We start from the raw sequence: 13579 nt of genomic DNA on the forward strand, positions 1-13579 counted from the left end.
ATGGTGACACTTCAACCCCCTGCCATCACATTCCACATATTTAAATTGTTCTATTACACTCCCTCATTCAAAAACAACTCCTAGGTCTATAACCTATAAAGCCACTATCATCTCATGATCTTTCTATTCAAAGAGAACCAAGGACAGCAATCCCCACCTCCCACATTTTGCTTGGGATAAAACTCATCTTACACCAGGAACTGCTGAGATTTAACTGAAGCTTGCAATAGTTGTCTTTTAGGGGTAACCTTATTGGGTCTAGACCATTGCCAGCTGAAGCTAAGGGTCAATAACCAAGACCACGGGGAAGAAGTGACCACGTCTGATGCAAGATAATTAGAAATCAACACAGGCTAATTTGTTACCCAAATGCCAAGAGCAGATTTTTGGGACAATATTCCAAATGTACTCCCATCAACCTGGATAACAAAACTCCTCTCACTGTATAAAGACTGGCAGTAGTTACTTACCAGTGGTGTTTCAAAGTAAGGTGCAGGGTTGGGAGACCACGCCTGAGGCACAATACTGTAAATAGAGTACTGCTGAGGACTATATACAGGCTGCATAAACAGTGGTGAGGCAAACTGTGCTTGGGTTTGAACTGGTTGAGTATACACACTAGAATCCATAACCCGGTAGCCATTTTTAGCAAAGAATGTGTTGATGGCTTTTATCCTTGCCTATAAAAGAGAGATCAAATTAAGTTGCATTTGCCACACTGGATGGGGGCGGGGTGCAACAAGAGTTCTTATGTACTTTATAAACAAAGAGAAAGGAAAAAACAAGGTTAACTGTCAACTACAAACATAAATCTTGTGCGATAAACTACTGTAAAAAAGGGATAACTAACACCGCAACTTAAAATGTTAAAATGAAAGATAGCTCACTCAAGGCTTTAAACTTTATGTTGCCTTCTGTGGAAATAACTGTCCTGTAATCTGAGACTAACTCAGAATTTAAGCAAAAGTCAGTGCTGTGAAAGAAACTAGATTGACAAGGGACTTGAGTTTTCACTTGCAAGCAGATTAAGTATAATATAAGGAGCAACAGTCAGAGCAGCTTCTCACACTACACAGCCACGTTGTCTAAATCTGAACACAGAAAGGAAGAGATTCAATCTATAACCAAAGTCTTTAATCCCTCTGCTGAGTTCTACTAAAAAGGATGCCAGTTTGGAAGCTCAAAATACATAAATATATGACGCACATCTCCAGTGGAAACTTGGCATGACCACACCACATGCTCGATGGTACCTTTCACACATACACAACACTCTTAAATTGGGCTCAAGCTAATGTCCTATAGAGAAAGAGATTCTGCATCACAGAATTCATTTTTAGTAAGTGTACTGTGCTGGCCAAAGGCAGACACCTATGATTTTGTCCTGAAACCTTCCCATAGCCACATTAAACAAGAAGTCTTACCATTATTGGCTTGCCCTGAAAGGTTTTTACTTCTTCCCTTAAGTATTTAAATGCCTGTGAACATTTAAAAAAAAAAAAACACACACACACACATTAAAAAGATCGTTGATAAAAAGACACTTCAAAGACAGTCTATAGAAATAGAATATAACATCCTAGCTAGGCCTGAATTCAAGCTGCATATTTTGATAAGTTTATGACAATTTTACAAAAGGAAAAAGCCATTGTGTTATTTTAAAGTATCAACAGTTCATGGTTCTTCATGAAGACCAAGCTGCAATGTGTTAGTACACACATCTTCCTACCTTAACCCATCTTTCTCAAACCCTAACACAGGCATGATCATATCATGTTGCTACCAATCAGGAAGTATTTAATCTTTCTTGCAGGGGTTAAACAGCCCCAGTTTAACATAGCAACAGAAGACTCGTTGCTTTGTGTGCATCACTGCACCTGCATTTTAATATTTGCATGTGACATTGACAATTCACACTAAAGGGAAAATTTGTAGTAAGACTCTGGTTTGTAATATCATGCTACCTTCACTGCAAACTATCTATTTTTCCTATGTCAGCAGAAAAAAATTACTGCCCATCAAGTTATTTACAGACATACTTAATTTGTCTTTAAGGTGCCCCCTACGCTGCTTGTTCAATGAAAAACATGGAGCTTCATTTTCCTCTCCAGTCACTCTAGAGAGTTTTGCTTTCGGGGTCTCATGTAATAGCACCAAACTACAAAGTTTAATCATTAAGACTGCAGCAGAATGTATTCTCTTAAATCTTCTATAAACAGTGCAAATTGTACCCATTCGTTCCTACAAACTGTTAAGAACTATACAAATTAATGTGGTAGCTATGTAGATTGTTTAAACTAGAGCTGGTTAAAAGGGGGAACAAAGCCAGTATTTCAAATGCAGAATTCTATATCAAGTATCCAACAGCTAGACACCATTATTTCATTGTCAAGAGTAGTAACAGACCAAACAGAAGCTCTCAACCTCCTCTCTGCAACAGAGATGGTAAGAGGCAAACAGTAAACATCTAATCCAAGAAATAGCAGTCATCACTAATCACCTGAATTTCTCTATTAGATTCCTAGCTCACCAAGCAATGAGTGCTGCATATATTAATAAATTAACGTAAGTCTCCCTTGTGGCACATACTTTTACCATGAACCATGTGTGACGTTCCAAAGAATAAATAGGAAAATTTCAGATAAAGGATAATGGTTAGCTTCAAATCAAATGGAATCTTACCTGCTGAGCATCAGTATCTGACTGGAATGTAATGTACCAGTTGTTATTGTGAGCAAACTCACAGCTAATCACTCTGGGACAGTTTTCATTTTTAAACAGTGCCTTAACTTCCTAAAGAGAAGGAAACCCATTAGTTATGTGGACGGAGACCTATTATTTAGAATCAACTGGGAAGTTCAACATCCATTTCCCAGCAAGGGAAGGGTTACAGAAGGCTCATCCTGTTGCCTGGAATACGTCCAGTACCTTAGTAGAAGCACAACATGGTAGTCGTATCTCTCTCTTTAACAGACTGACAATGATCTAGCCAAAGATTGCAAACATTAAAATGTTGGTATATTTCTCCATATTCAACATGAGTATGCGGGTTTCTGTGTTGATTTATACATTCTCCAAGATAACATTTTTCACTTCCAGACCCCGAGACCCTCACTAATACATTTCAGAACTGTGCTTTATCAGCAGAAAGGATTTTTCTAAGAGACAGCATCACCCATCCCAGGGATGGAATATGCTGCTGTTGCAGCACTCTAGCCTAGCCAACCTGGGTAGGAAGAGAACTGGAAGCAGGCAGGTCTGTTATATGCCAGAGCACACCACAGTCTTAGGTTTTGTTATACAACATTTGGTTTTCTTCAATAAATTCTTTCATATCCGACATTCTATCATCCAGAACTCTCAAATAGCCAGCATTTTAACCATAACTAAAATTTACTTATGTTTTCCGTAAGTATAGTATAGTGGATGCAAATACAAATAAATACAGTATAAGCTTACAGTGTACAATACTACTGTCACTGGTAAATAAAATACTCTGCATACATTTGTCTATTTCTCAATATCTAAGCTTGTTTTTCTTTAGTGGTATGCACTGTTAGGTGTACTCTCTATTATCCATAATATTTGAATATCCAGCAACCTCCCAGTCCTGGGGCTGCTGGATAAGAAACAGTTTACTGTATGTGACATGCACATGGGTACACTTGTAAAGAAAATGAGAATGAGATGCCCAAAAATGACTTTGAAAATTTCAAGGAAAACTTCTATTGTCAGAACATGTACATCTGTTCTATTCTTTAAATGAACGACATCACTCTTGCACTCATGAGCTACTCAGATTGAAAACAAAACATGAAACAGTGAGCATTTCAGTTCAACACTGAACTGCCAAGGAAGCATCATGAGAAACTGGCTTCAAATTGCATGCAATTTATGCTACCTTGAGTGGTTCCCTTACACTGTGCACTAACTACTTATGCTAAATGTTTTTCAATTTGTTGTGATGCTCTGAATATCTTTTCCTGATCTGAAGAGCTTTCTGTGGCTCACAGCTTGTATCTCACCAACAGCAGTCGATCAAATAAAAGATATTACCTCAATCACTTTGGCTTCAAGTTAGACAAATTATTTTGGCTAAAGTCCTTCTGAAGCAAGGTTCTTAACATTAAGAAAAGGAACAGTTTTGCAAGATGTTGCTGTGGTCACAACAAATTATTGCTTTTTAAAAGGACAGCAAACTTCAGAGTCTTACAAGGAAAACTTGTTCTTCTAGCATCAAATTAGTATTGCTAACCTGAAGTGCCACAATACAAAGGTCTTGTATTTCAGCTCTAAAATCTTCTAAACAAATTCATTAATGAACACCTCTGCCAGCCAAATATCAGCAGGCATTTTATTATCCTTTGTCACCATATTGAGCTTGGCTCCATATGGTCACAATAAAGAAACTTATTAATGTTTGCATCTGCCAAAACAACGCTCTGACTTAATGCAAAGTGCCTGCTGTCAAAATTTTTGCCTGAAACTCAGTTATTCCCTATACCGATTTCTCACTTTTGGATCTGAAAGAAAACCAATTCAACCACCCTTCCAGAAAAGCCTAGACAGCTCCACATTATTCAGTGGACTAGAAAGATTTCATATAACACAGTAAGATGCTCTTTGTTAATAACATAATGGAAAACAATGACATCAGTACAATGAGATATGGTCTTTGGTTTTCACAATGCTTCAAGGAAGAAAGAACTAGAAGCTGATCACAAGAAAGATCATTCAGTTGTTTTGTATTTTAAATGAATAACTTAGTTGCCAATTAGCTTTTTAAAAAGCATGTTGCTCCTTCTGTTGCAGATTGAAGCAACATTTTCAAGTCCCAATACACTTACTGAAAACCATAGGATTATTCTTACCTCAATAGGCGTTGTTTCAGGGATCTCACGAAGAATAATAATGCATCGTTTATGGTTTGGTCTTACTTTCTCCCCTCGCTCATCTACTTGTACCATAGGGGAAGCTAAAATTAAGATACATTTGGACATTAGCATGCTCTGCAATACACATAATTGTCACTAACAAGATTCAAATAGATTCATGTTTTGACACATTTGTATGCATTAGGGATCTCCTTTGGTTAGTATCTAGTTGGTTTTTTTTTTTTTTTTTTTTAAAAAAAAAAACAAAACCACCACTCAGTCCACATACACCTATCAAAGCAACAATTGAGAAGCCTGTCCTTCAGAGTGGCCAAGTAAGAGACAACAGGAAGAACATTTCAAATTATGAAACTGTCCAGAATCCAAATATCAGAAAACACGACACTGGTAGATGAATGAAACATCAAATGTAAAGTGTGTTCTGAATTTAGGAGAGACCAGATTGTTTTATTGCCGACATATACTGCTAGATAGCCTGACAGCTGTTTAGTAACCTGTACAGATTCTGGACAAAACCAACTGTGAGAGCTCACCTGTTACGACAGAGGCAGCGATGTCAGAAAAGTCAAACTGTGTTTGGTAATTACAAGTTTAAGCTTTTACCAAAAGTAGCATTTTCCCAAACTGGCATTGCCCTTTTTACTTTTATTAAAAGATGCCTTCCTTTATTCACACTGTGTTGTTCAGAAACAAGTACCATTAGCTGAACAAATCTGCACTTCTTGCATAGGAAAACAAGGAGGCTTTTTGGCAGCACAAGGTCTGCACTGACTAGCTACTGGCACACCAGGATGTGCCCTCTGTATTAACAGCAGAAATCTTGTAGCTAATCTTGTATCATGAGACCATGAATTGTGACAAAAAAAGATCAACCCTGTTCCTGAGCAGATACGGATGGACTGATTTTGTGTAACTGAATGGTGATCTCCTGAATTATCGGGAGTCATGAATTCATTTATACACACACTACGAAACATGAAACTCCCTTGACCAGCACTCTCTTGTCCTGCAGGAAAATGGATGTTGCTGGAGAAGACAGCACCCCACCCAGAAAGCTCCAGCTGTATCTGGGACAGCAGAGCCCTGCTGGTAGCCCACTGGGAGCCCCAGGGCAGGGAACCAGGTAGGGGAGCCCCCGGGGGCTCAGCCCCAGTCACAAGCACCCCACAAGGAGCCCCATGAGTGAGAGTGGAGGGGAGGAAGGGAGCCAAGTTTGGCACCCAGCCCTACTAGCCACCCCACAGCTGCAGGGACCCCAGAGGCTGGTGGAGCCCTGCAGCTCCACTGCTGGGAGCTGCCTTGAGTATGGAGCCCCAGAAGCCCCGAAGACATGGAGCTCCTGGCTGGGGAATCCCCAGCAGCCCTGTGGAAGAAAGCCAGCTGGGATGTGAAGACCCTCTGGCAGCCCTGGGACCCCAGCTGAGGCGCAAATCTCTGCCAGCAGCCTCAGACACGAGGACCCCTTCCAGGGCCAGAGGAACTTGCACCCCAGCTCCAGAAATCCCAACTGGGGCACAGAGCCACTCCAACAGCCCCGCAGCCATGAAGACCCCTGATGAGGGGGAGCCCTACAGGAGTGGGGGGCCGCCCCTCCAGGCAGCCAGCCCGCCCTCCCATCATCTGGAAAAAGCCCTTATTTGGGACCACTCAGGTCCCAAGGGTGCCAGACAAGGTAAGTACAACCACATTAGATGAATGTGTATATTGCAAGGCACTATGACATCCCACTCTCCATATTATGTAAGTAGTGGATGTTGAGTGCCTTTGAAAGAATCAGGAAAAAAACATTGCTACCCACTGAACAGCAATCAATTGTAGATTTTTTTTTGGTATCAAAACAGGCACTGGGAGTTGATGCATTTGAATTTCACATTTAAATCTGAAGGGAGAGTTCCAGAAATTTTACACCCATTTCTTTCTGTAACCAGTAACAAGAGGCACAGGCATGTCTTCACTTGGAAGCAGGTGAGAAAGTGGGGGGAGTGACAGTGTACAAGAGCTTAAACAATCTGTTATCCTGATCAAAGCATCATTATATCCCTCTAAAGTTGAGCAATGGTCACATCAAAAGTGAAGCAGATACTGCCTCCCACCTCTACTCAGCGTTTCTCTTCCTACAAAACTAAAGTCAACAGATTAGACTAAGGGGCTGGTCTGCACTCAGCAAAGGGAGTTTTTTGAAATTCCTAAGCAGAGACCCACTGAGAAATTCACATGGGAGCAAGGGGGGTGGGGGTGGGAACCACGTATGGATTCAAAGAAAACATTGCAAAGCAAATGATTCAAACTGTTTTACACAAGAGGTAAAGGGCAGAGTCAGCACTATGGGAGAACCACCTTTCCTAGTGAACGGTCTACATTAAATTAGAAAAGCAGACATACCATTCTTCACATTTGGCAAACTCAAACCTCCTGAAAGCAATTTCTTTCAAGACAAAATATAGGAAATTTAAAGACAAAATACAGGAGACTGAGCTAGTGTCTCTTATATGGATCTGCTCTGGACAGCTTCATTTCCTCCATGAATTAATCACAACCCAATTTTTCCACAAATAAAATCTGTAACCATAGGACAGAGACTAGTCCCACAGACTGAACACCACCACAGGTTTCTTTAAAACTGAATGCTGCTTGTATTAGAGCTTAACACAGCACATTTGTTCTATTGATCTAGAAAAGGTTTTAAATCAAGGAGACATACATCTCAATACTTCAAGAATAAGATCCAAATTGGTGGTCAGCTTCTTAATTCCTTCCATGTTGGCTATTGTCCATATTGGAACAAACTGATCACTGTCCATTTGAGACATCAAGTAAAGGTCCTTGGAAAGATTCTCACTAGGAGCAAACAAGAAAATACATGTTAGGCAAAGTCTAGGTTGTTTGTTTTTTTTTTTTTTGGGGGGGGTGCGGGGGAGAAGAATGATAGGATAACTAGTGCTTTAAAATTTAAAAACAAAACTGCCATTCTAATCAAGTTGTACATGCTCCCATAGGTTTTCACTCTTGGGAATAAATGCAAAGTTTAATCAAGGCAATGAAAACTAAGCGAAAGGGCAGCTGAAAGGTATCTGAGGCTAAGCTGCTGCTGTATTCCCCAGCCTGTATAACATCTACCTCAAGGAGTTACTTAGTAGGCAATTAAGTTGCCTCAGCCTCAATTTGTGAAATACAGAAAAATATGATTTAATAAAAAAGGCCAACATTGCAAAGACAGGCTGTGTAGGAGCTGGCTGGATAGTTTCTTTGCCTTTGCAACATTTCAGAAGTCCCATTCAGCAACAACAGAATAGTGGTGGCACATCCACAAAGCACTACTTACAGGTCTTTGTCGACCACTGCACTCTAGAACCCCTCCCAGAGCTCCCAGCACTTAGCTGGCAGAAATAGTGGTAGGGTAGTTTCCAGATATATGCTGCAGCATGTGTGCATTTTCATATGGAGTTGATAGGGCCAACTGAGTTGGTTCAGGTCCAACATTTCTAGATGCTTGTCCAAAATGAGGGACAAACCACAAGCTGCAGCAGAAACGAAGTACCTCATCTTAGGAGCTGTACATGATCAATAGAACCAATGCTTGCAGACATTGTGTGAAAACCTGTACAAGTGCATTCCTATCAGCATCTGTTAACCGCCTTTTCAAGTTTGCTTTTTCATCAGATTCTGGGCCAGAATCAGGCCTGGCATAATCACATTTACTAGAGGGGTTGACTAGAGAGTTGAACCTACTTGCACTTATATCCTCGGTTACTCACAGGACTAAGTGCTAAAAGAAGGAAATGCCCACCCTGATAACTAGCAGTTAATTTCATAATTCTCTTCAGAGTGAGAACAAAATTCTTCCCTAGCTTCCAACTCCACAGAAGTATGCCACTTTATCCATCTGACGGCCAAGCTTGAAGGAAATCAAGACCTGAAATGTTAATCCTGCAACTTCAAGGCAAAAAAAACACAGTACTGGTTGAACCTCTCTAATCCAGAACTCTCATCCAGCAAACTCTGTAATCTGGCTTGATGTTAGTTAGCTGCATGACCACTTATCATGGGTATGGCCAAGACTGGTGTGGTCACAACATTTGCTTCCAGCCACCAGTCACAGCTCTGTGTTCTTTGCTGTTATTTAGCTGTAGTTTACCTCTAAATGTCTTCTAAGAGCCCAGTAAGCAGTGGAAGTTTTGGCAATGTGCTAAAATATATTTATCTCCCCTCACCTGGAAAATTCTGTCATCTGGCACCAGTCTAGCACCCTTGGGTCCTGACAAGACAGGGTCAACGCATACCTGCATCCTTCATGCTAAAAGATCTGCAGGTATCTACATCTATATCCCACATCTAATACAAGCTGACCCAAAGAGGATCCCTTGACATAACAAAATGCTACTCTGGTGCTGAAAATATTACTCACGCACAATAGACCTGACTTATGCGGAGGTTGCATTCTTGTGGAACCCCGTGTAAGTCAAATTTTGCAAAACTCCAGGGGAGCCAGGAAACTGACCAGCTCTGGGCTGCCCTCCACTCACAGGAGGCAGGAAACTGACCAGCACTGCTGCACTGGTCAATTTCCTGGCTCCTCCAAGTTATGTGAAACTTATGCAAAACTGTTCCTGCCAGGGGCAGCAGCCTGACTCTCGACACCCCTGACAGGAGCAGGGAGGCTGTTCCTGTCAGGGACCACAAAAGAGGCAGGCTGCTGCTCCTGCGGGAGCAGTTTCCCTGTTCCCTGATGCTTGCCATCCCTGACAGACTCTCGGCTGCCACCACTGACAGAAGCAGGGAAACTATGAGTGGTGGCGAGCCAGTGCATGGCTTCTGGATACCAGCCACTCACAGGAGCCAGGAACTGACCAGCACTGCTGCATTGGTCAGTTTCCCAGCCCCCCTGAGTAGCTGGCAGCCCAGAACCAGGTGCCAGCTCCCCACCACTCAGTTGCATTAACTCAAGAGTCATGCAACTTGTGTGCACATCTCAGGGTTCTGCTGTACTGACGGATACTCCAGCAGCAAGTGATATCAGGATTTGACCTCTGATCTCCTGGCCTAGAACTTCTTTTTCATGGTAAGACAAACAAACATACTTGGAGCATAGGACATATTACCAAGACATGGGGTCATTTAGCTGTAACCTTCACAGAGCATTTAACAGATGCTAAATCACTTCTTCATACAATACCGTGAGAAGCAGAATTCGAGTTGTTTCTTCAAACATTCTTTCAGATCTTCTGTAGATACAGCAGAGTTGCCTTCACCTGAAAGAGGCATTAGATTATCATATTGCCACAGGATCCAGCTGCGTGTGACCAAGAATATAATTCAAATGTGAATTTTAAGTTGTGCAAAATTAAAAAAAAACAAATATCCTCCAGTATAACATGAGAGGAACGGAAGGCTGAGACATATGGCTCTCCTACAGTTTTATTGTTTTGACTGTCTGTGTACTTTTACCAATTTGGATCCCTTTACCCGACAACAAAAGCCTTCAAAAGCAGATTCAAAAGTACAGGATAGTTTTAGTTTTAAAAAAGGCTCTCAAAGACCAGTGTACAAAAAAAAAAAAAAAGACTTTAAAAACTGAGGACCCCATTTTTAGAAACATGTGCACAAAGGTATATATGTAGAAATTGCCACTCTGATGTTCATGCGAGTAAACTACTTAAGGAATACTAACTCCACATAAAAACACAGCAATTGCTCAAAACATCTGCGCACGTAACAATTGCAGTTCTATGAACGCAGCTCAAATGTTAAGGCTTCAGGCTAAGGACACAAGAAACAGACAAATCTTCACTTTTTTTTTTTTAAATCAGCACCAGAGAGAGAGAGAGAAACAAGGTGGATCTCACTAGAATAATCAAAACTTTGTTTCATACCCATAAGACCTTTTTCGCCTCCATCATAACAGCAACTGACAGTCTTAAAGTCAGTTAGTCAAAAATGCTAGATGAGAGTGGGTCTATTTTTATATGACTTTATTAAACCTTCTCCTCTTGCTATAGACTGTTGCATTCAATAAATACAATCACACATGAACCTCCCTGCAGCATGTTACTGGGGATACATAGACTAATTTTACTGTCTTGGTGACCAAAACACTAGAGTTCATTCAGACAGTAGTCCAGAAGTTCCTGCTCCAATTCCTTTAGGTCACCAAGATTACAAAAAGCCTTCCTTCTGAGAGACTAACATGAACTCATCTGTTACATTGCAGCAGGTAATTAACACTGTTCAGAGCTGTGAACATTCCTGTTAGCATCAATAATGCAAACCCAAGCAAGCAAGCAAAACCATGTTTGTTGCTGCTTCCTAACAAAAATTTTCCCTTGCATTCACAGAAGTCTTATCATTCCAAAGGGGTACACAAATTAGTGTACACACACATTACACTCCACCCATCACCAAAACTAACTCCTCTTGATTGGCTGATGGCAGAGAAAGTTTGTTCATGCAAAATACATTAAGTTTTCCTAAGAGGACTCTGCATGCAAAGCGAGATCTTTGATATGTCCTGTTTATTTCAGGAGATGGGTATGGACATGTGACTAGAAAACACATCCTGCAGACAGAGGTCCAATTCTAGATTATGACTGTAAGATTTCTCGAAGTCTTATGCTTTGCAAACGCTAAGTTTATTGAAAAAATACTGCTCGAGGATCATTTCATAGAAAAAGCTCCCCATTGTTGCTATTTGATTAGTGACTGAACACTCTTCTAGAAACTCAGATACCTATTGCTTCCCTTCTTCCCCCTCCTTGCAGCTCCATCTTGAAGCCCTACTGTGAAAGGGCCTTTGAGTCTCTCCCAACTATACCACAGTCTTCTCTTCTGCCCTCCAATACTACTCCCTAGTAAAAACTTTTTGCAATGCTACAAGCTGAAGTAATTTTCTAGAACTACAGGGGCAGTGAGTACAAAATGTGTGTCTAAGAGGATCCACTCATTTTCCCTTAAGAAATATACAAGAAAAACAAGGTTATGTATTAGGTTCTTATCAAAGGGCAGTTCAAGTTAATTATCCCACTTGTAAGCCTGCAGAGAAGCAAACTTTTGCTTTGTTCAGTACCTCACCTATTTGCTCTATAAGTGATCACTGGTGATCAGTGATGAAGACTGACTCTCCCTCTTTAAACCCTCCTCTGGAACACCCCGCCCCCCCCCACGCATCTGACAAAGTCGGTCTTTGCCCACAAAAGCTTATACTCCAAAATATCTGTTAATCTTTAAGATGCCACAGGACTTCTTGATGTTTTTGAAAATACAGACTAATTCGGCTACCCTGCTGATACAGGTGAAGACAAGAGCATTTGTGCTTTTACAGCACAAGCAACTACGTTAAGCTGTAGACTTGACAGGCAGATTGCATTTTGGCTGTGTGACTCTTAAGAGCGAGATGTCCCTTAAGACTACAGGAGTAGAAGAATTTAAGATGCTACTGCAGCTTGAACACTCACCAGAAAGATCATAAATTTGGTATCCAAGATCCTCAGATGCCTGGGTCATTCCATTACCAGCTGCTTCCTCAACACCAGAGCCATTTCTTATAGCTTCGCAAGATGGAGAATACATCACTTCATACTGCTTACAGCTATCTTCCACAATCTCTACATTACCTGTCAAGAGAATGTGCCTAGTCAACAGAAAAGTTGCATCAGTTTAAGAATATGTTTCCCCTTAAAAAAATGAATTAGCTGACCAAAGTCTTTAGTACAAAGAACAAAGACTACTGTAACTGAAAGACTCAAGTTTTTTCCATTTCTTTGTATTCCATAGCACTGTGTGCAGGGAGTGTTTTCTTTGTTTCCCTGGTTTGTACTCTTCTTACAATAGGGAGAAAACATTTTTAAAAATAAAAAGAGGGGAAAAAAAGAGAAAAATAATCAAACCATGGCAGGGAGCCCAGAACTATTGTAGCAACTGACAAGTATTTTTCTTCAAGTAAGCATCAACTTGACTCCCTAAACATGTAGCACTTGTGCCACAGAAAGAGGTGCACATATTATATGAACCTTTCATATAAAATAACACACACTCAGGACTGTCAACTTACAGCTATTATAAAACAAACAATTTGAAGGAGGTGGGCATTCAAGAATTTATTAGTATTTGCCACAAGACATTTGGGACAGAATGGAGTGTTTCTGTTTAATATCTGATGTGGTTGGGATGGAATGAGTGTGCATATAAGTTTACTTGCTGAAGGACCAACTCTGATCTAAAAGGTCATTTCTATATCTATTGTAACTTTCATTATCCTATTCAAAGGCACATTAACTATAAAGGACATTGGTGAAATTCATTTAAGTACAGAAGAAACTGCATGAAGGCAAACAAAGAGCCCATTTGGAGAAATATGCTTTAGTTTTTATAAACAGTAGACAGGTGTATGAAACTTTAGCTATCTGAAAGACAAGCATTAAAACATCAATATTAAATACAGAAAAGTAGTAAGGTGACTGAAGTAGTATCTTTTATTGAACCAACTTCTACTGATGATTGCGACTTTTTTTGAGCTTACACAAACTTTCAGGAATTTAAGCACTCATTATTTGAAGATCACTGTATCCTTTACAAACCTCTAATCTATATAGCAATGAGATAATCTTTAGTGCTGTCTAGATTTGGAGTAATCAGGTGGATTCTAGTGTTAAGCAAGTCTCACATTGCATTTAACAAACGAGAGATGTTAT

General features: G+C 40.4%; 1 protein-coding gene across 2 annotated transcripts in view; it reads right to left on the reverse strand.

The window, feature by feature from the left end:
• Positions 1–13579, reverse strand: part of LARP4 (La ribonucleoprotein 4) — a 42843-nt gene that overhangs the window by 14192 nt on the left and 15072 nt on the right. The window contains exons 3-9 of one of the 2 annotated variants that reach the window (XM_074979539.1): positions 12344–12502; positions 10069–10144; positions 7597–7733; positions 4872–4975; positions 2683–2793; positions 1425–1478; positions 471–680 (exon numbers count right to left, since the gene is read on the reverse strand). In XM_074979539.1, coding sequence (XP_074835640.1) covers positions 471–680; positions 1425–1478; positions 2683–2793; positions 4872–4975; positions 7597–7733; positions 10069–10144; positions 12344–12502 — 851 coding nt within the window. The remainder of the gene's footprint in view (positions 1–470; positions 681–1424; positions 1479–2682; positions 2794–4871; positions 4976–7596; positions 7734–10068; positions 10145–12343; positions 12503–13579) is intronic. The other variant, XM_074979540.1, reaches the window with a different exon arrangement.

The sequence above is a fragment of the Carettochelys insculpta genome, chromosome 29, assembly GCF_033958435.1.
Source record: "Carettochelys insculpta isolate YL-2023 chromosome 29, ASM3395843v1, whole genome shotgun sequence".
Classification (NCBI taxonomy): Eukaryota; Metazoa; Chordata; order Testudines; family Carettochelyidae; genus Carettochelys; species Carettochelys insculpta.